This window comes from Salmo salar, chromosome 21 (assembly GCF_965601325.2).
Source record: "Salmo salar chromosome 21, fSalSal1, whole genome shotgun sequence".
In the NCBI taxonomy this organism is placed as follows: Eukaryota; Metazoa; Chordata; class Actinopteri; order Salmoniformes; family Salmonidae; genus Salmo; species Salmo salar.
The window spans coordinates 57,041,025-57,065,783 of NC_138311.1; the positions used below are offsets into that span (position 1 = coordinate 57,041,025).

General features: G+C 35.3%; 1 protein-coding gene across 2 annotated transcripts in view; it reads right to left on the reverse strand.

Annotated features, from left to right (window-relative positions):
• Positions 1 to 556: 556 nt before the first annotated feature.
• tmem237a (transmembrane protein 237a) overlaps positions 557 to 24,759 on the reverse strand; it is a 112,765-nt gene continuing 88,562 nt past the window's right edge. The window contains exons 4-11 of one of the 2 annotated variants that reach the window (XM_082966893.1): positions 16,344 to 16,440; positions 15,858 to 16,012; positions 15,447 to 15,573; positions 14,177 to 14,368; positions 7,659 to 7,732; positions 7,429 to 7,516; positions 979 to 1,100; positions 557 to 795 (exon numbers count right to left, since the gene is read on the reverse strand). In XM_082966893.1, the coding sequence (XP_082823019.1) occupies positions 725 to 795; positions 979 to 1,100; positions 7,429 to 7,516; positions 7,659 to 7,732; positions 14,177 to 14,368; positions 15,447 to 15,573; positions 15,858 to 16,012; positions 16,344 to 16,440 (926 nt within the window). In that variant the 3' untranslated portion in view covers positions 557 to 724. The remainder of the gene's footprint in view (positions 796 to 978; positions 1,101 to 7,428; positions 7,517 to 7,658; positions 7,733 to 14,176; positions 14,369 to 15,446; positions 15,574 to 15,857; positions 16,013 to 16,343; positions 16,441 to 24,759) is intronic. The other variant, NM_001141863.2, reaches the window with a different exon arrangement.

Below are 24,759 nucleotides of genomic sequence, written 5' to 3' on the forward strand. Positions count from 1 at the left end.
GGCATTATCCTAGGCATATTAACACCCCATTATCCCAGTCACATTAACACCCCATTATCCCAGTCATATTAACACCCCATTACCCCAGTCATATTAACAACCCATTATCCCAGTCATATTAACACCCCATTATCCCAGTCACATGAACACCCCATTATCCCAGTCATATTAACAACCCATTATCCCAGTCATATTAACAACCCATTATCCTAGTCATTATCCCAGTTATATTAACACCCCATTATCCCAGTCATATTAACAACCCATGATAGTTGTTGCATCTTTAGATCTCCCCCCCATTCAACATGTCCATGAAACCGCTCGCATGTGCAGTTGTGCATTCTAGAAGTGTCATACAACAAATTTGTGAAGAAATAACAGTTGATCAACATTTTTTTAAAGCTAAACATTCTGATCTGTTTCATCATTGTTCCTTGATACAGCGTGTACCTCCACTACACTACTTTGATACTCAGCATGGGATCGTCACGTACTTCCCTGCAGTATCAGACGATCCCACTAGAGGTCAGCAGTAAACAGAAACATTCTTATTCTTATGATCACCTTTTGTTTTTTTAATGTTTAAATGACATTTGTGGAAAGGAATTCTCTCTCGCTTTATGGTACACATAATGCAAAAAATAAAACAACACTTTTTTTGTTGTTGTTGAAAATTCATCTTTACAACTGATGTGGAACCAAACAGAACACAACGGACTGAGTTTCAGGCTGGAAGATCCGGGTTATCGTCATGTCTTGGGTAGAGGTCTTCAACTGCCATCGCCATTAAAAACTCTGTCGACGCAAGACGTGGGAGTAAAGGTCACTCGGAAATAGTTTAAAGTTGATAGTTATGAACAGACAGTTATACATTTGTAAGACATTTGTAATTGGGGATAGTTATTATGATAACTAATTAGTTATTGTAGTTAATGATAGTTAACGTGATAACTTGAGTTGAGTTCATAAAACTCTCACCTTCGGTGTAGTCCATGTCAGGTCGCGTTGAGACGAAGGCCCAGGCCAGACCTACTAACAGGGCTATCACCAGGTTTACCACTATCCAGGGCTGGAGGATTTGGTGCTCTGAACCAGGGGGCCTGGAGGGAGGGAGGGAGGGAGGGAGGAAGAAGGGAGGGAGGGAGGGAGGGAGGGAGGAAGGGAGGGAGGGAGAAGGGAGGGAGAGAGAGAGAGAGGGAGGGAGAAGGGAGGGAGGGAGGGAGGGAGGGAGGGAGGGAGGGAGGGAGGGAGAAGGGAGGGAGAAGGGAGGGAGGGAGGGAGGGAGGAAGGGAGGGAGGGAGAAGGGAGGGAGAGAGAGAGAGAGAGAGAGAGAAGAATTATCTACTTCACTTGCTTTGACAATGCTAACATATGTTTCCCATGCCAATAAAGCATCTTGAAATGAATTGAATTGAGAGAGAGGGAGGGAGGGGCGCACGGGGACAGAGACAACACAAAGCTCAAGACAGTTTCCTGCAGGTAATTAGGATTGTCCTAGCTACAGATGGAAGGTGACGTAACAGGTGATCCATGATGAGTGCTTGTGTCCAGATGTCTCTGTTTTATGTCTCCGTTCTCCTGTACTCAGCTGTTCTGCTTTAAATAATGTCTCCGTCCTCCTGTACTCAGCTGTTCTGCTTTAAATAATGTCTCTGTTTTATGTCTCCGTTCTCCTGTACTCAGCTGTTCTGCTTTAAATAATGTCTCTGTTTTATGTCTCCGTTCTCCTGTACTCAGCTGTTCTGCTTTAAATAATGTCTCTGTTTTATGTCTCCGTTCTCCTGTACTCAGCTGTTCTGCTTTAAATAATGTCTCTGTTTTATGTCTCCGTTCTCCTGTACTCAGCTGATCTGCTTTAAATAATGTCTCTGTTTTATGTCTCCGTTCTCCTGTACTCAGCTGATCTGCTTTAAATAATGTCTCTGTTTTATGTCTCCGTTCTCCTGTACTCAGCTGTTCCGCTTTAAATAATTTCTCTGTTGTACCTTGTGCTCTTTGTATTACAGTGGGGAGAACAAGTATTTGATACACTGCCGATTTTGCAGGTTTTCCTACTTACAAAGCAGGTAGAGGTCTGTCATTTTTATCATAGGTACACTTCAACTGTGAGAGACGGAATCTAAAACAAAAATCCTGAAAATCACAATGTATAATTTTTAAGTAATTAATTTGCATTTTATTGCATGACATAAGTATTTGATACATCAGAAAAGCAGAACTTAATATTTGGTACATAAACTTAACTTGTTCTCCCCACTGTATATATATATATATATATATAAATATATACACAGTGTTTATTATGCTTGTTGTTGATGTTTTGTCATTATTCCCAAAGGGAAGTGGAGTCATCAGGAAAAAACACAGTAGGTGTTCGGAATAGCTTTCTGAAGCGTCAGTATTAGTAACCCAATAGACTACAGTATCAGGGGGTAACAGTCTGAAGTTATTAGTAACCCAATAGACTACAGTATCAGGGGATAACAGTCTGAAGTTATTAGTAACCCAATAGACTACAGTATCAGGGGATAACAGTCTGAAGTTATTAGTAACCCAATAGACTACAGTATCAGGGGGTAACAGTCTGAAGTTATTAGTAACCCAATAGACTACAGTATCAGGGGATAACAGTCTGAAGTTATTAGTAACCCAATAGACTACAGTATCAGGGGGTAACAGTCTGAAGTTATTAGTAACCCAATAGACTACAGTATCAGGGGGTAACAGTCTGAAGTTATTAGTAACCCAATAGACTACAGTATCAGGGGGTAACAGTCTGAAGTTATTAGTAACCCAATAGACTACAGTATCAGGGGATAACAGTCTCAAGTTATTAGTAACCCAATAGACTACAGTATCAGGGGGTAACAGCCTGAAGTTATTAGTAACCCAATAGACTACAGTATCAGGGGGTAACAGTCTGAAGTTATTAGTAACCCAATAGACTACAGTATCAGGGGGTAACAGTCTGAAGTTATTAGTAACCCAATAGACTACAGTATCAGGGGGTAACAGTCTGAAGTTATTAGTAACCCAATAGACTACAGTATCAGGGGTAACAGCCTGAAGTTATTAGTAACCCAATAGACTACAGTATCAGGGGATAACAGTCTGAAGTTATTAGTAACCCAATAGACTACAGTATCAGGGGGTAACAGTCTGAAGTTATTAGTAACCCAATAGACTACAGTATCAGGGGATAACAGTCTGAAGTTATTAGTAACCCAATAGACTACAGTATCAGGGGATAACAGTCTGAAGTTATTAGTAACCCAATAGACTACAGTATCAGGGGGTAACAGTCTGAAGTTATTAGTAACCCAATAGACTACAGTATCAGGGGGTAACAGCCTGAAGTTATTAGTAACCCAATAGACTACAGTATCAGGGATAACAGTCTGAAGTTATTAGTAACCCAATAGACTACAGTATCAGGGGGTAACAGTCTGAAGTTATTAGTAACCCAATAGACTACAGTATCAGGGGGTAACAGTCTGAAGTTATTAGTAACCCAATAGACTACAGTATCAGGGGGTAACAGCCTGAAGTTATTAGTAACCCAATAGACTACAGTATCAGGGGGTAACAGCCTGAAGTTATTAGTAACCCAATAGACTACAGTATCAGGGGGTAACAGTCTGAAGTTATTAGTAACCCAATAGACTACAGTATCAGGGGGTAACAGTCTGAAGTTATTAGTAACCCAATAGACTACAGTATCAGGGGGTAACAGCCTGAAGTTATTAGTAACCCAATAGACTACAGTATCAGGGGATAACAGTCTGAAGTTATTAGTAACCCAATAGACTACACTATCAGGGGGTAACAGTCTGAAGTTATTAGTAACCCAATAGACTACAGTATCAGGGGGTAACAGTCTGAAGTTATTAGTAACCCAATAGACTACAGTATCAGGGGATAACAGTCTGAAGTTATTAGTAACCCAATAGACTACAGTATCAGGGGGTAACAGTCTGAAGTTATTAGTAACCCAATAGACTACAGTATCAGGGGATAACAGTCTGAAGTTATTAGTAACCCAATAGACTACAGTATCAGGGATAACAGTCTGAAGTTATTAGTAACCCAATAGACTACAGTATCAGGGGGTAACAGTCTGAAGTTATTAGTAACCCAATAGACTACAGTATCAGGGGATAACAGTCTGAAGTTATTAGTAACCCAATAGACTACAGTATCAGGGGATAACAGTCTGAAGTTATTAGTAACCCAATAGACTACAGTATCAGGGGGTAACAGTCTGAAGTTATTAGTAACCCAATAGACTACAGTATCAGGGGGTAACAGTCTGAAGTTATTAGTAACCCAATAGACTACAGTATCAGGGGGTAACAGCCTGAAGTTATTAGTAACCCAATAGACTACAGTATCAGGGGTAACAGCCTGAAGTTATTAGTAACCCAATAGACTACAGTATCAGGGGATAACAGTCTGAAGTTATTAGTAACCCAATAGACTACAGTATCAGGGGGTAACAGTCTGAAGTTATTAGTAACCCAATAGACTACAGTATCAGGGGGTAACAGTCTGAAGTTATTAGTAACCCAATAGACTACAGCCATGTATCAGGGGGTAACAGTCTGAAGTTATTAGTAACCCAATAGACTACAGTATCAGGGGATAACAGTCTGAAGTTATTAGTAACCCAATAGACTACAGTATCAGGGGATAACAGTCTGAAGTTATTAGTAACCCAATAGACTACAGTATCAGGGGGTAACAGTCTGAAGTTATTAGTAACCCAATAGACTACAGTATCAGGGGATAACAGTCTGAAGTTATTAGTAACCCAATAGACTACAGTATCAGGGGATAACAGTCTGAAGTTATTAGTAACCCAATAGACTACAGTATCAGGGGATAACAGTCTGAAGTTATTAGTAACCCAATAGACTACAGTATCAGGGGATAACAGTCTGAAGTTATTAGTAACCCAATAGACTACAGTATCAGGGGATAACAGTCTGAAGTTATTAGTAACCCAATAGACTACAGTATCAGGGGATAACAGTCTGAAGTTATTAGTAACCCAATAGACTACAGTATCAGGGGGTAACAGTCTGAAGTTATTAGTAACCCAATAGACTACAGTATCAGGGGGTAACAGTCTGAAGTTATTAGTAACCCAATAGACTACAGTATCAGGGGGTAACAGTCTGAAGTTATTAGTAACCCAATAGACTACAGTATCAGGGGGTAACAGCCTGAAGTTATTAGTAACCCAATAGACTACAGTATCAGGGGATAACAGTCTGAAGTTATTAGTAACCCAATAGACTACAGTATCAGGGGGTAACAGCCTGAAGTTATTAGTAACCCAATAGACTACAGTATCAGGGGGTAACAGTCTGAAGTTATTAGTAACCCAATAGACTACAGTATCAGGGGGTAACAGTCTGAAGTTATTAGTAACCCAATAGACTACAGTATCAGGGGGTAACAGTCTGAAGTTATTAGTAACCCAATAGACTACAGTATCAGGGGGTAACAGTCTGAAGTTATTAGTAACCCAATAGACTACAGTATCAGGGGGTAACAGTCTGAAGTTATTAGTAACCCAATAGACTACAGTATCAGGGGGTAACAGCCTGAAGTTATTAGTAACCCAATAGACTACAGTATCAGGGGGTAACAGTCTGAAGTTATTAGTAACCCAATAGACTACAGTATCAGGGGATAACAGTCTGAAGTTATTAGTAACCCAATAGACTACAGTATCAGGGGGTAACAGTCTGAAGTTATTAGTAACCCAATAGACTACAGTATCAGGGGGTAACAGTCTGAAGTTATTAGTAACCCAATAGACTACAGTATCAGGGGGTAACAGTCTGAAGTTATTAGTAACCCAATAGACTACAGTATCAGGGGGTAACAGTCTGAAGTTATTAGTAACCCAATAGACTACAGTATCAGGGGGTAACAGTCTGAAGTTATTAGTAACCCAATAGACTACAGTATCAGGGGATAACAGTCTGAAGTTATTAGTAACCCAATAGACTACAGTATCAGGGGGTAACAGTCTGAAGTTATTAGTAACCCAATAGACTACAGTATCAGGGGATAACAGTCTGAAGTTATTAGTAACCCAATAGACTACAGTATCAGGGGGTAACAGTCTGAAGTTATTAGTAACCCAATAGACTACAGTATCAGGGGGTAACAGTCTGAAGTTATTAGTAACCCAATAGACTACAGCCATGTATCAGGGGGTAACAGTCTGAAGTTATTAGTAACCCAATAGACTACAGTATCAGGGGGTAACAGTCTGAAGTTATTAGTAACCCAATAGACTACAGTATCAGGGGGTAACAGTCTGAAGTTATTAGTAACCCAATAGACTACAGTATCAGGGGATAACAGTCTGAAGTTATTAGTAACCCAATAGACTACAGTATCAGGGGGTAACAGTCTGAAGTTATTAGTAACCCAATAGACTACAGTATCAGGGGGTAACAGTCTGAAGTTATTAGTAACCCAATAGACTACAGTATCAGGGGATAACAGTCTGAAGTTATTAGTAACCCAATAGACTACAGTATCAGGGGGTAACAGTCTGAAGTTATTAGTAACCCAATAGACTACAGCCATGTATCAGGGGATAACAGTCTGAAGTTATTAGTAACCCAATAGACTACAGTATCAGGGGGTAACAGTCTGAAGTTATTAGTAACCCAATAGACTACAGTATCAGGGGATAACAGTCTGAAGTTATTAGTAACCCAATAGACTACAGTATCAGGGGGTAACAGTCTGAAGTTATTAGTAACCCAATAGACTACAGTATCAGGGGATAACAGTCTGAAGTTATTAGTAACCCAATAGACTACAGTATCAGGGGGTAACAGTCTGAAGTTATTAGTAACCCAATAGACTACAGTATCAGGGGGTAACAGTCTGAAGTTATTAGTAACCCAATAGACTACAGTATCAGGGGATAACAGTCTGAAGTTATTAGTAACCCAATAGACTACAGTATCAGGGGGTAACAGTCTGAAGTTATTAGTAACCCAATAGACTACAGTATCAGGGGATAACAGTCTGAAGTTATTAGTAACCCAATAGACTACAGCCATGTATCAGGTTGCTATGGGCCCTGGTCACTATATAGGGAATAGGTTGCTATGGGCCCTGGTCACTGTATAGGGAATAGGTTGCTATGGGCCCTGGTCACCATATAGTGAATAGGTTGCTATGGGCCCTGGTCACTATATAGGGAATAGGTTGCTATGGGCCCTGGTCACTATATAGGGAATAGGTTGCTATGGGCCCTGGTCACTATATATATATGGAATAGGTTGCTATGGGCCCTGGTCACTATATAGGGAATAGGTTGCTATGGGCCCTGGTCACTATATAGGGAATAGGTTGCCATTGTAGACCTCCACCACGGAGCAGTGCAGTGCTCACCACAGGGTCTCGTTGGCAGTGGGGTAGAGGTTAATACGATCGCTGGTCATCTGCTGACTGAGAGACAGGATGAGCGCTGTAAAGTACACTGGAAACACCAGAGAAGGAAAGAGAGACATCATATCTCACAGAATATGTTTTTGTTCTTTGTCTAGTAAGGCGGTTAACTAACAGAAGAGAGCTACAGATTACAGGATGTTGTTATAAACTAGTAAGAAGCGGTTAGTTACAGAAGGAGGCCAGAGCAGCAGGGTCCAGAGTGAGGAATCCTCTTAAAGCGATGGAGGCCTTCGCCAGGTTCACCCTGCAACACAGAGCATGGAGATCAGAAGGGTCGACTACAGGAACAGTAGAGAAACTAGACTACAGGAACAGTAGAGAAACTAGACTACAGGAACAGTAGAGAAACTAGACTACAGGAACAGTAGAGAAACTAGACTACAGGAACAGTAGAGAAACTAGACTACAGGAACAGTATAGAAACTAGACTACAGGAACAGTATAGAAACTAGACTACAGGAACAGTATAGAAACTAGACTACAGGAACAGTAGAGAAACTAGACTACAGGAACAGTAGAGAAACTAGACTACAGGAACAGTAGAGAAACTAGACTACAGGAACAGTATAGAAACTAGACTACAGGAACAGTAGAGAAACTAGACTACAGGAACAGTAGAGAATGCACTATTGTAAAGTGGTTTGTTCCACTGGATATTATAAGGTGAATGCACCAATTTGTAAGTCGCTCTGGATAAGAGCGTCTGCTAAATGACTTAAATGTAAATGTAAATGGAACAGTAGAGAAACTAGACTACAGGAACAGTATAGAAACTAGACTACAGGAACAGTAGAGAAACTAGACTACAGGAACAGTAGAGAAACTAGACTACAGGAACAGTAGAGAAACTAGACTACAGGGACAGTAGAGAAACTAGACTACAGGAACAGTAGAGAAACTAGACTACAGGAACAGTATAGAAACTAGACTACAGGAACAGTAGAGAATGCACTATTGTAAAGTGGTTGTTCCACTGGATATTATAAGGTGAATGCACCAATTTGTAAGTCGCTCTGGATAAGAGCGTCTGCTAAATGACTTAAATGTAAATGTAAATGGAACAGTAGAGAAACTAGACTACAGGAACAGTAGAGAAACTAGACTACAGGAACAGTAGAGAAACTAGACTACAGGAACAGTAGAGAAACTAGACTACAGGAACAGAATAGAGACTAGACTACAGGAACAGAATAGAAACTAGACTACAGGAACAGTAGAGAAACTAGACTACAGGAACAGTAGAGAAACTAGACTACAGGAACAGTAGAGAAACTAGACTACAGGAACAGTATAGAAACTAGACTACAGGAACAGAATAGAAACTAGACTACAGGAACAGTAGAGAAACTAGACTACAGGAACAGTAGAGAAACAAGACTACAGGAACAGAATAGAAACTAGACTACAGGAACAGTAGAGAAACTAGACTACAGGAACAGTAGAGAAACTAGACTACAGGAACAGTAGAGAAACTAGACTACAGGAACAGTAGAGAAACTAGACTACAGGAACAGTCAAGAGACTAGACTACAGGAACAGTAGAGAAACTAGACTACAGGAACAGTAGAGAAACTAGACTACAGGAACAGTATAGAAACTAGACTACAGGAACAGAATATAAACTAGACTACAGGAACAGTATAGAAACTAGACTACAGGAACAGTAGAGAAACTAGACCACAGGAACAGAATAGAAACTAGACTACAGGAACAGTATAGAAACTAGACTACAGGAACAGTAGAGAAACTAGACTACAGGAACAGTATAGAAACTAGACTACAGGGACAGAATAGAAACTAGACTACAGGAACAGAATAGAAACTAGACTACAGGAACAGTATAGAAACTAGACTACAGGAACAGTAGAGAAACTAGACTACAGGAACAGTAGAGAAACTAGACTACAGGAACAGTAGAGAAACTAGACTACAGGAACAGTAGAGAAACTAGACTACAGGAACAGTAGAGAAACTAGACTACAGGAACAGTAGAGAAACTAGACTACAGGGACAGTAGAGAAACTAGACTACAGGAACAGTAGAGAAACTAGACTACAGGAACAGTATAGAAACTAGACTACAGGAACAGTAGAGAATGCACTATTGTAAAGTGGTTTTTCCACTGGATATTATAAGGTGAATGCACCAATTTGTAAGTCGCTCTGGATAAGAGCGTCTGCTAAATGACTTAAATGTAAATGTAAATGGAACAGTAGAGAAACTAGACTAAAGGAACAGTAGAGAAACTAGACTACAGGAACAGTAGAGAAACTAGACTACAGGAACAGTAGAGAAACTAGACTACAGGAACAGTAGAGAAACTAGACTACAGGAACAGAATAGAGACTAGACTACAGGAACAGTAGAGAAACTAGACTACAGGAACAGTAGAGAAACTAGACTACAGGAACAGTAGAGAAACTAGACTACAGGAACAGTATAGAAACTAGACTACAGGAACAGAATAGAAACTAGACTACAGGAACAGTAGAGAAACTAGACTACAGGAACAGTAGAGAAACAAGACTACAGGAACAGAATAGAAACTAGACTACAGGAACAGTAGAGAAACTAGACTACAGGAACAGTAGAGAAACTAGACTACAGGAACAGTATAGAAACTAGACTACAGGAACAGAATAGAAACTAGACTACAGGAACAGTAGAGAAACTAGACTACAGGAACAGTAGAGAAACTAGACTACAGGAACAGTAGAGAAACTAGACTACAGGAACAGTAGAGAAACTAGACTACAGGAACAGTAGAGAAACTAGACTACAGGAACAGTCAAGAGACTAGACTACAGGAACAGTAGAGAAACTAGACTACAGGAACAGTAGAGAAACTAGACTACAGGAACAGTATAGAAACTAGACTACAGGAACAGTATAGAAACTAGACTACAGGAACAGCATAGAAACTAGACTACAGGAACAGAATAGAAACTAGACTACAGGAACAGTATAGAAACTAGACTACAGGAACAGTAGAGAAACTAGACTACAGGAACAGAATAGAAACTAGACTACAGGAACAGTATAGAAACTAGACTACAGGAACAGTAGAGAAACTAGACTACAGGAACAGTATAGAAACTAGACTACAGGGACAGAATAGAAACTAGACTACAGGAACAGAATAGAAACTAGACTACAGGAACAGTATAGAAACTAGACTACAGGAACAGTAGAGAAACTAGACTACAGGAACAGTATAGAAACTAGACTACAGGAACAATATGGAAACTAGACTACAGGAACAGAATAGAAACTAGACTACAGGAACAGAATAGAAACTAGACTACAGGAACAGTAGAGAAACTAGACTACAGGAACAGAATAGAAACTAGACTACAGGAACAGAATAGAAACTAGACTACAGGAACAGTATAGAAACTAGACTACAGGAACAGAATAGAAACTAGACTACAGGAACAGAATAGAAACTAGACTACAGGAACAGTAGAGAATACAGGAACAGTAGAGAAACTAGACTACAGGAACAGAATAGAAACTAGACTACAGGAACAGTATAGAAACTAGACTACAGGAACAGTATAGAAACTAGACTACAGGAACAGAAGAGAAACTAGACTACAGGAACAGTAGAGAAACTAGACTACAGGAACAGAATAGAAACTAGACTACAGGAACAGCATAGAAACTAGACTACAGGAGCTGAATAGAAACTAGACTACAGGAACAGAATAGAAACTAGACTACATGAACAGTAGAGAATACAGGAACAGTAGAGAAACTAGACTACAGGAACAGTAGAGAATACAGGAACAGTAGAGAAACTAGACTACAGGAACAGAATAGAAACTAGACTACAGGAACAGTATAGAAACTAGACTACAGGAACAGAATAGAAACTAGACTACAGGAACAGTAGAGAAACTAGACTACAGGAACAGTATAGAAACTAGACTACAGGAACAGTAGAGAAACTAGACTACAGGAACAGAATAGAAACTAGACTACAGGAACAGTATAGAAACTAGACTACAGTAACAGTAGAGAAACTAGACTACAGGAACAGTAGAGAAACTAGACTACAGGAACAGTAGAGAAACTAGACTACAGGAACAGTCAAGAGACTAGACTACAGGAACAGTAGAGAAACTAGACTACAGGAACAGTAGAGAAACTAGACTACAGGAACAGTAGAGAAACTAGACTACAGGAACAGTAGAGAAACTAGACTACAGGAACAGTATAGAAACTAGACTACAGGAACAGAATAGAAACTAGACTACAGGAACAGAATAGAAACTAGACTACAGGAACAGTATAGAAACTAGACTACAGGAACAGTAGAGAAACTAGACTACAGGAACAGTATAGAAACTAGACTACAGGAACAGTAGAGAAACTAGACTACAGGAACAGAATAGAAACTAGACTACAGGAACAGTATAGAAACTAGACTACAGGAACAGTAGAGAAACTAGACTACAGGAACAGTCAAGAGACTAGACTACAGGAACAGTAGAGAAACTAGACTACAGGAACAGTAGAGAAACTAGACTACAGGAACAGAATAGAAACTAGACTACAGGAACAGAATAGAAACTAGACTACAGGAACAGTATAGAAACTAGACTACAGGAACAGTAGAGAAACTAGACTACAGGAACAGTATAGAAACTAGACTACAGGAACAATATGGAAACTAGACTACAGGAACAGAATAGAAACTAGACTACAGGAACAGAACAGAAACTAGACTACAGGAACAGTATAGAAACTAGACTACAGGAACAGTATAGAAACTAGACTACAGGAACAGTATAGAAACTAGACTACAGGAACAGAATAGAAACTAGACTACAGGAACAGTATAGAAACTAGACTACAGGAACAGAATAGAAACTAGACTACAGGAACAGAATAGAAACTAGACTACAGGAACAGTAGAGAAACTAGACTACAGGAACAGTATAGAAACTAGACTACAGGAACAGAATAGAAACTAGACTACAGGAACAGTATAGAAACTAGACTACAGGAACAGTATAGAAACTAGACTACAGGAACAGTAGAGAAACTAGACTACAGGAACAGTAGAGAAACTAAACTAGACTACAGGAACAGTAGAGAAACTAGACTACAGGAACAGTAGAGAAACTAGACTACAGGAACAGTATAGAAACTAGACTACAGGAACAGAATAGAAACTAGACTACAGGAACAGAAGAGAAACTAGACTACAGGAACAGTAGAGAAACTAGACTACAGGAACAGAATAGAAACTAGACTACAGGAACAGTATAGAAACTAGACTACAGGAACAGAATAGAAACTAGACTACAGGAACAGAAGAGAAACTAGACTACAGGAACAGAATAGAAACTAGACTACAGGAACAGTAGAGAAACTAGACTACAGGAACAGAATAGAAACTAGACTACAGGAACAGTAGAGAATACAGGAACAGTAGAGAAACTAGACTACAGGAACAGTAGAGAAACTAGACTACAGGAACAGTATAGAAACTAGACTACAGGAACAGAATAGAAACTAGACTACAGGAACAGAAGAGAAACTAGACTACAGGAACAGAATAGAAACTAGACTACAGGAACAGTAGAGAATACAGGAACAGTAGAGAAACTAGACTACAGGAACAGAATAGAAACTAGACTACAGGAACAGTAGAGAATACAGGAACAGTAGAGAAACTAGACTACAGGAGCAGAATAGAAACTAGACTACAGGAACAGTATAGAAACTAGACTACAGGAACAGAATAGAAACTAGACTACAGGAACAGTAGAGAAACTAGACTACAGGAACAGTATAGAAACTAGACTACAGGAACAGTAGAGAAACTAGACTACAGGAACAGAATAGAAACTAGACTACAGGAACAGAATAGAAACTAGACTACAGGAACAGAAGAGAAACTAGACTACAGGAACAGTAGAGAAACTAGACTACAGGAACAGAATAGAAACTAGACTACAGGAACAGTAGAGAAACTAGACTACAGGAACAGTAGAGAAACTAGACTACAGGAACAGTAGAGAAACTAGACTACAGGAACAGAATAGAAACTAGACTACAGGAACAGAAGAGAAACTAGACTACAGGAACAGAAGAGAAACTAGACTACAGGAACAGAATAGAAACTAGACTACAGGAACAGCAGAGAAACTAGACTACAGGAACAGTAGAGAATACAGGAACAAACAGTAGAGAAACTAGACTACAGGAACAGAATAGAAACTAGACTACAGGAACAGTAGAGAATACAGGAACAGTAGAGAAACTAGACTACAGGAGCAGAATAGAAACTAGACTACAGGAACAGTATAGAAACTAGACTACAGGAACAGAATAGAAACTAGACTACAGGAACAGTAGAGAAACTAGACTACAGGAACAGTAGAGAAACTAGACTACAGGAACAGTATAGAAACTAGACTACAGGAACAGTAGAGAAACTAGACTACAGGAACAGAATAGAAACTAGACTACAGGAACAGAATAGAAACTAGACTACAGGAACAGTATAGAAACTAGACTACAGGAACAGTAGAGAAACTAGACTACAGGAACAGAATAGAAACTAGACTACTACCACTAGACCAACCTCTGGCACGAGACGACAACGTTTCTATATCAAAGTGCTCACAGAGAGATACAGAAACAGAAAGTTTGACTCTATCCATGCCATCCTTACCTGTCGAAGGCAGACACTGTGCTGATAGCCAACAGTAGGTAGAGGAGAGACTGGGCAGGGTAGGCCAAGGAGTGGTACTGCTGTAGCAGGTTAGGTAGGGTGGTGAACTGCTCCCCAGCCAAAACGTAAACCACTACGGTGTTCCACACTGCATAGCCAGCCAGGAAACCGTGGGAGAACAGACCTATCACTCTGGGGGGAGGGAGGGAGGGAGGGAGGGAGGGAGGGAGGGAGGGAGGGAGGGAGGGAGGGAGGGAGGGAGGGAGGGAGGGACAGAGAGAGAGACAGAGAGAGAGACAGAGAGACACACACACAGAGAGAGACAGAGAGAGAGAGAGAGAGAGAGAGAGAGAGAGACAGACAGACAGACAGACAGAGACAGAGAGAGAGAGAGACACACACAAACACACAGAGAGAGAGACAGAGAGAGAGAGAGAGACACAAACACACAGAGAGAGAGACAGAGAGAGAGAGAGAGAGAGAGAGAGAGAGAGAGAGACACACAGACAGACAGAGAGAGAGAGAGAGAGAGAGAGAGAGAGAGAGAGAGAGAGAGAGAGAGAGAGAGAAAGAGAAAGAGAGAAAGAGAGACACAGACAGACAGACAGAGAGAGAGAGAGAGAGAGAGAGAGAGACACAAACACACACAGAGAGAGAGAGAGAGAGAGAGACAGAGAGAGAGAATTAGATAGTGTCAGTTGTCACATCCAAGCCCTCAGCAAGACATGTAACCTCACCTGAACCCACTGTCACATCCAAGCCCTCAGCAAGACATGTAAACTCACCTGAACCCACTGTCACATCCAAGCCCTCAGCAAGGCATGTAACCTCACCTGAACCCACTGTGTCACATCCAAGCCCTCAGCAAGGCATGTAACCTCACCTGAACCCACTGTGTCACATCCAAGCCCTCAGCAAGGCATGTAATCTCACCTGAACCCACTGTGTCACATCCAAGCCCTCAGCAAGACATGTAATCTCACCTGAACCCACTGTGTCACATCCAAGCCCTCAGCAAGGCATGTAACCTCACCTGAACCCACTGTGTCACATCCAAGCCCTCAGCAAGACATGTAATCTCACCTGAACCCACTGTCACATCCAAGCCCTCAGCAAGGCATGTAACCTCACCTGAACCCACTGTGTCACATCCAAGCCCTCAGCAAGACATGTAATCTCACCTGAACCCACTGTCACATCCAAGCCCTCAGCAAGGCATGTAATCTCACCTGAACCCACTGTGTACTCTCATGGCTACGTCCCTGCTCACCTGAACCCACTGTGTACTCTCATGGCTACGTCCCTGGTCGTCCAGAGGGGTCTGACCTCCATGTAATCCTCCATGTGGTCAGGTAGATGTGCGTTGTGTTTGGGCGGGTCAGTCGCCTGGAAACGCTCTGATGGAACAAGACAACAACAACTGGTTAACGCTTGACCAGGGTCTGAGTTCAAAAGGAGAGGGTCAGTTCTCCCCTCCGGACACAGATTTAGTCTTGGACTACGAAACATGCTCTCCATTGAATTTGTTTATTAGTCCTGGACTAGTGATTTACTTTAAGAAGTTAAATACTTTTTTTGAGAGTTTTCAACGCCATTGTACCATTGTTTTAGGTATGAGTTATAAGCCTCTGGTTGTAGGTTCCGATCTTATGTTAAAATTTAACAGAGACAGGACACTCACTGTTTCTCTCCACAAACACTTTGCCGACAGGCTGGCTGTGGCCCAGAGGAGAAGAAAACAGGGAATGCTGGGGGATAGCATGGTGCAAACCACTGACAATGTCACCGTCCTCCACACCCAGGTCATTGGTGTAATGCATGTCAATCTTGGACTTCCTGTTGTGGGGGAAAAAAAGAGGCGGGGGGGTGCAGATAGTAATGTGTCAAGACGAAGGTTATGAAGTTGTTCCAGGTTGTTTAACATGCAGATATATCGTCAACAGGTCATTTAAGTCCTATTGATGGGGGTTCCGGAAACACATAATTCAATATGGGCGACCTGGAACGTCCCCACAGCACCACAGACATGATGAGTCTAGCCTGGATCCCAGATCTGGTTGTGCTGTTTTCCTACGGTCACAATGACCACATGGGTTTGTTGCAAACCGCACAAACAGATGTGGTACCAAGCTATGGAGGGTCTGGCCTACAGCAGTCCAGCACTCACTTCTTCCTCTTGGTTTTTGTCCGGGTGACGACTTGTTCCTCCCCATCCGTGTGCTGGTCCATCCCGTCCCCATTCACCAGCTCCGGCTCCTCCATGTCTGAGATAGATAGATAGATAGATAGATAGATAGATAGATAGATAGATAGATAGATAGATAGATAGATAGATAGATAGATAGATAGATAGATAGATAGATAGATAGATAGATAGATAGATAGATAGATAGATAGATAGATAGATAGATAGATAGATAGATAGATAGATGATAGATAGATAGATAGATAGATAGATAGATAGATAGATAGATAGATAGATAGATAGATAGATAGATAGATAGATAGATAGATAGATAGATAGATAGATAAGATTAGATAAGATAGATCGATAAGATTAGATAAGATAGATCGATAAGATAGATAGATAGATAAGATAGATAAATAAATAGATAGATAGATAGATAGATAAGATAGATAACATAGAATGACAGATAGATTAGAAAGATAAGATAGATAGATAGATTAGATAGATAAAATAGATAAGATTAGATAAGATAGATCGATAACATAGATAAGATAGATAGATAACATAGAAAGATAGATAGATACGATAGATAGATAGATTAGATAGATAAAATAGATAAGATTAGATAAGATAGATCGATAAGATAGATAGATAGATAGATAAAATTGATAAATAAATAGATAGATAGATAGATAACATAGATAACATAGAAAGACAGATAGATTAGAAAGATAAGATAGATCGATAGATTAGATAAGATTAGATAAGATAGATCGATAACATAGAAAGATAGATAGATTAGATAGTTAAGATAGATAGATAGATTAGATAGATAAAATAGATAAGATTAGATAAGATAGATCGATAAGATAGATAAATAAATAGATAGATAGATAGATAGATAGATAGATAGATAGATAGATAGATAGATAGATAGATAGATAGATAGATAGATAGATAGATAGATAGATAGATAGATAGATAGATAACATAGAAAGATAGATAGATAACATAGATAACATAGATAAGATAACATAGATAAGATAGATAGATAGATAGATAACATAGATAAGATAAGATAGATAACATAGATAAGATAACATAGATAAGATAAGATAGATAACATAGATAAGATAACATAGATAACATAGATAGATAGATAACATAGATAAGATAGATAGATAGATAGATAACATAGAAAGATAGATAGATTAGATAGATAAGATAGATAGATAGATAGATAGATAGATAGATAGATAGATAGATAGATAGATAGATAGATAGATAGATAGATAGATAGATAGATAGATAGATAGATAACATAGAAAGATAGATAGATTAGATAGATAAGATAGATAGATAGATAGATAACATAGATAAGATAGATAACATAGATAAGATAACATAGATAAGATAAGATAGATAACATAGATAAGATAACATAGATAACATAGAAAGATAGATAGATTAGATAGATAAGATAGATAGATAGATAGATTAGATAGATAGATAGATAGATAGATAGATAGATAGATAGATAGATAGATAGATAGATAGATAGATAGATAGATAGATAGATAGATAGATAGATAGATAGATAGATAGATAGATAGATAGATAACATAGAAAGATAGATAGATTAGATAGATAAGATAGATAGATAGATAGATTAGATAGATAAGATAAGATAAGATAAGATAGATAACATAGATAACATAGATAAGATAGATAGATAGATAACATAGGTAGATAGATAGATAGATAGATAGATAGATAGATAGATAGATAGATAGATAGATAGATAGATAGATAGATAGATAGATAGATAGATAACATAGAAAGATAGATAGATTAGATAGATAAGATAGATAGATAGATAGATTAGATAGATAAGATAAGATAAGATAGATAACATAGATAACATAGATAAGATAGATAGATAGATAGATAACATAGGTAGATAGATAGATAGATAGATAGATAGATAGATAGATAGATAGATAGATAGATAGATAGATAGATAGATAGATAGATAGATAGATAGATAGATAGATAGATAGATAGATAGATAGATAACATAGGTAGATAGATAGATAGATAGATAGATAGATAGATAGATAGATAGATAGATAGATAGATAGATAGATAGATAGATAGATAGATGATAGATAGATAGATAGATAGATAGATAGATAGATAGATAGATAGATAGATAGATAGATAGATAGATAGATAGATAGATAGATAGATAGATAGATAGATAGATAGATAGATAGATAGATAGATAGATAAGATTAGATAAGATAGATCGATAAGATTAGATAAGATAGATCGATAAGATAGATAGATAGATAAGATAGATAAATAAATAGATAGATAGATAGATAGATAAGATAGATAACATAGAATGACAGATAGATTAGAAAGATAAGATAGATAGATAGATTAGATAGATAAAATAGATAAGATTAGATAAGATAGATCGATAACATAGATAAGATAGATAGATAACATAGAAAGATAGATAGATACGATAGATAGATAGATTAGATAGATAAAATAGATAAGATTAGATAAGATAGATCGATAAGATAGATAGATAGATAGATAAAATTGATAAATAAATAGATAGATAGATAGATAACATAGATAACATAGAAAGACAGATAGATTAGAAAGATAAGATAGATCGATAGATTAGATAAGATTAGATAAGATAGATCGATAACATAGAAAGATAGATAGATTAGATAGTTAAGATAGATAGATAGATTAGATAGATAAAATAGATAAGATTAGATAAGATAGATCGATAAGATAGATAAATAAATAGATAGATAGATAGATAGATAGATAGATAGATAGATAGATAGATAGATAGATAGATAGATAGATAGATAGATAGATAGATAACATAGAAAGATAGATAGATAACATAGATAACATAGATAAGATAACATAGATAAGATAGATAGATAGATAGATAACATAGATAAGATAAGATAGATAACATAGATAAGATAACATAGATAAGATAAGATAGATAACATAGATAAGATAACATAGATAACATAGATAGATAGATAACATAGATAAGATAGATAGATAGATAGATAACATAGAAAGATAGATAGATTAGATAGATAAGATAGATAGATAGATAGATAGATAGATAGATAGATAGATAGATAGATAGATAGATAGATAGATAGATAACATAGAAAGATAGATAGATTAGATAGATAAGATAGATAGATAGATAGATAACATAGATAAGATAGATAACATAGATAAGATAACATAGATAAGATAAGATAGATAACATAGATAAGATAACATAGATAACATAGAAAGATAGATAGATTAGATAGATAAGATAGATAGATAGATAGATTAGATAGATAGATAGATAGATAGATAGATAGATAGATAGATAGATAGATAGATAGATAGATAGATAGATAGATAGATAGATAGATAGATAGATAGATAGATAGATAGATAACATAGAAAGATAGATAGATTAGATAGATAAGATAGATAGATAGATAGATTAGATAGATAAGATAAGATAAGATAAGATAGATAACATAGATAACATAGATAAGATAGATAGATAGATAGATAACATAGGTAGATAGATAGATAGATAGATAGATAGATAGATAGATAGATAGATAGATAGATAGATAGATAGATAACATAGAAAGATAGATAGATTAGATAGATAAGATAGATAGATAGATAGATTAGATAGATAAGATAAGATAAGATAGATAACATAGATAACATAGATAAGATAGATAGATAGATAGATAACATAGGTAGATAGATAGATAGATAGATAGATAGATAGATAGATAGATAGATAGATAGATAGATAGATAGATAGATAGATAGATAGATAGATAGATAGATAGATAGATAGATAGATAGATAGATAGATAGATAGATAGATAGATAACATAGGTAGATAGATAGATAGATAGATAGATAGATAGATAGATAGATAGATAGATAGATAGATAGATAGATAGATAACATAGAAAGACAGATAGATTAGAAAGATAAGATAGATAGATAGATAGATAGATAGATAGATAGATAGATAGATAGATAGATAGATAGATAGATAGATAGATAGATATATTAGATAGATAAAATAGATAAGATTAGATAAGATAGATCGATAAGATAGATAGATAGATAAATAACATAGATAACATAGAAAGACAGATAGATTAGAAAGATAAGATAGATCGATAACATAGATAAGATAGATAGATAACATAGATAACATAGATAGATAGATAGATAGATAGATAGATAGATAGATAGATAGATAGATAGATAGATAGATAGATAGATAGATAGATAGATAGATAGATAGATAGATAGATAACATAGAAAGAAAGATAGATAGATTAGATAGTTAAGATAGATAGATAGATAGATTAGATAGATAAAATAGATAAGATTAGATAGATAGATAGATAAGATAGATAAATAAATAGATAGATAGATAGATAAGATAGATAACATAGAAAGACAGATAGATTAGAAAGATAAGATAGATAGATAGATTAGATAGATAAGATAGATCGATAACATAGATTAGATAGATAAGATAGATAGATAACATAGATAACATAGAAAGATAGATAGATACGATAGATAGATAGATAGATAGATAGATAGATAGATAGATAAAATAGATAAGATTAGATAAGATAGATCGATAAGATAGATAGATAGATAAAATAGATAAATAAATAGATAGATAGATAGATAGATAACATAGATAACATAGAAAGACAGATAGATTAGAAAGATAAGATAGATCGATAGATTAGATAAGATTAGATAAGATAGATCGATAACATAGATAAGATAGATAGATAACATAGATAACATAGAAAGATAGATAGATTAGATAGTTAAGATAGATAGATAAAATAGATAAGATTAGATAAGATAGATCGATAAGATAGATAAATAAATAGATAGATAGATAGATAGATAGATAGATAGATAGATAGATAGATAGATAGATAGATAACATAGAAAGATAGATAGATAAGATAGATAACATAGATAGATAACATAGAAAGATAGATAGATAGATAAGATAGATAGATAACATAGATAAGATAGATAACATAGATAAGATAACATAGATAAGATAAGATAAGATAGATAACATAGATAAGATAGATAGATAGATAGATAGATAGATAGATAGATAGATAGATAGATAGATAGATAGATAGATTAGATAGATAAGATAGATAAGATAGATAGATAGATTAGATAGATAAGATAAGATAGATAACATAGATAACATAGATAACATAGATAAGATAGATAGATAGATAGATAGATAGATAGATAGATAGATAGATAGATAGATAGATAGATAGATAGATAGATAGATAACATAGATAGATAGATAACATAGATAAGATAGATAGATAGATAGATAGATAGATAGATAGATAGATAGATAGATAGATAGATAGATAGATAGATTAGATAGATTAGATAGATAAGATAGATAAGATAGATAGATAGATTAGATAGATAAGATAAGATAGATAACATAGATAACATAGATAAGATAGATAGATAGATAGATAGATAGATAGATAGATAGATAGATAGATAGATAGATAGATAGATAGATAGATAGATAGATAGATAGATAGATAGATAGATAGATAGATAGATAGATAGATAGATAGATAGATAGATAGATAGATAGATTAGATAGATAAGATAGATAACATAGATAAGATAGATAGATAGATAGATAGATTAGATAGATAAGATAAGATAGATAACATAGATAACATAGATAACATAGATAAGATAGATAGATAGATAGATAGATAGATAGATAGATAGATAGATAGATAAGATAGATAGATAGATAGATAGATAGATAGATAGATAGATAGATAGATAGATAAGATAAGATAGATAACATAGATAAGATAGATAGATAGATAGATAGATTAGATAGATAAGATAAGATAGATAACATAGATAAGATAGATAGATAGATAGATAGATTAGATAGATAAGATAAGATAGATAACATAGATAACATAGATAACATAGATAAGATAGATAGATAGATAGATAGATAGATAGATAGATAGATAGATAGATAGATAGATAGATAAGATAGATAGATAGATAGATAGATAGATAGATAGATAGATAGATAACATAGAAAGATAGATAGATAACATAGAAAGATAGATAGATTAGATAGATAAGATAGATAGATAGATAGATTAGATAGATAAGATAAGATAAGATAAGATAGATAACATAGATAACATAGATAAGATAGATAGATAGATAGATAACATAGGTAGATAGATAGATAGATAGATAGATAGATAGATAGATAGATAGATAGATAGATAGATAGATAGATAGATAGATAGATAGATAGATAGATAGATAGATAGATAACATAGGTAGATAGATAGATAGATAGATAGATAGATAGATAGATAGATAGATAGATAGATAGATAGATAGATAGATAGATAGATAGATAGATAGATAGATAGATAGATAGATAGATAACATAGAAAGACAGATAGATTAGAAAGATAAGATAGATAGATAGATAGATAGATAGATAGATAGATAGATAGATAGATAGATAGATAGATAGATAGATAGATAGATAGATAGATTAGATAGATAAAATAGATAAGATTAGATAAGATAGATCGATAAGATAGATAGATAGATAAATAACATAGATAACATAGAAAGACAGATAGATTAGAAAGATAAGATAGATCGATAACATAGATAAGATAGATAGATAACATAGATAACATAGAAAGATAGATAGATAGATAGATAGATAGATAGATAGATAGATAGATAGATAGATAGATAGATAGATAGATAGATAGATAGATAGATAAGATAGATAGATAGATAGATAGATAGATAGATAGATAGATAGATAGATAGATAGATAGATAGATAGATAGATAGATAAGATAGATAACATAGATAAGATAGATAGATAGATAGATAGATTAGATAGATAAGATAAGATAGATAACATAGATAAGATAGATAGATAGATAGATAGATTAGATAGATAAGATAAGATAGATAACATAGATAACATAGATAACATAGATAAGATAGATAGATAGATAGATAGATAGATAGATAGATAGATAGATAGATAGATAGATAAGATAGATAGATAGATAGATAGATAGATAGATAGATAGATAGATAGATAGATAGATAACATAGAAAGATAGATAGATAACATAGAAAGATAGATAGATTAGATAGATAAGATAGATAGATAGATAGATTAGATAGATAAGATAAGATAAGATAAGATAGATAACATAGATAACATAGATAAGATAGATAGATAGATAGATAACATAGGTAGATAGATAGATAGATAGATAGATAGATAGATAGATAGATAGATAGATAGATAGATAGATAGATAGATAGATAGATAGATAGATAGATAGATAGATAGATAGATAGATAACATAGATAGATAGATAGATAGATAGATAGATAGATAGATAGATAGATAGATAGATAGATAGATAGATAGATAGATAGATAGATAGATAGATAGATAGATAGATAACATAGAAAGACAGATAGATTAGAAAGATAAGATAGATAGATAGATAGATAGATAGATAGATAGATAGATAGATAGATAGATAGATAGATAGATAGATAGATAGATAGATAGATAGATAGATAGATAGATAGATAGATAGATAGATTAGATAGATAAAATAGATAAGATTAGATAAGATAGATCGATAAGATAGATAGATAGATAAATAACATAGATAACATAGAAAGACAGATAGATTAGAAAGATAAGATAGATCGATAACATAGATAAGATAGATAGATAACATAGATAACATAGAAAGATAGATAGATAGATAGATAGATAGATAGATAGATAGATAGATAGATAGATAGATAGATAGATAGATAGATAGATAGATAGATAGATAGATAACATAGAAAGAAAGATAGATAGATTAGATAGTTAAGATAGATAGATAGATAGATTAGATAGATAAAATAGATAAGATTAGATAGATAGATAGATAAGATAGATAAATAAATAGATAGATAGATAGATAAGATAGATAACATAGAAAGACAGATAGATTAGAAAGATAAGATAGATAGATAGATTAGATAGATAAGATAGATCGATAACATAGATTAGATAGATAAGATAGATAGATAACATAGATAACATAGAAAGATAGATAGATACGATAGATAGATAGATAGATAGATAGATAGATAGATAGATAAAATAGATAAGATTAGATAAGATAGATCGATAAGA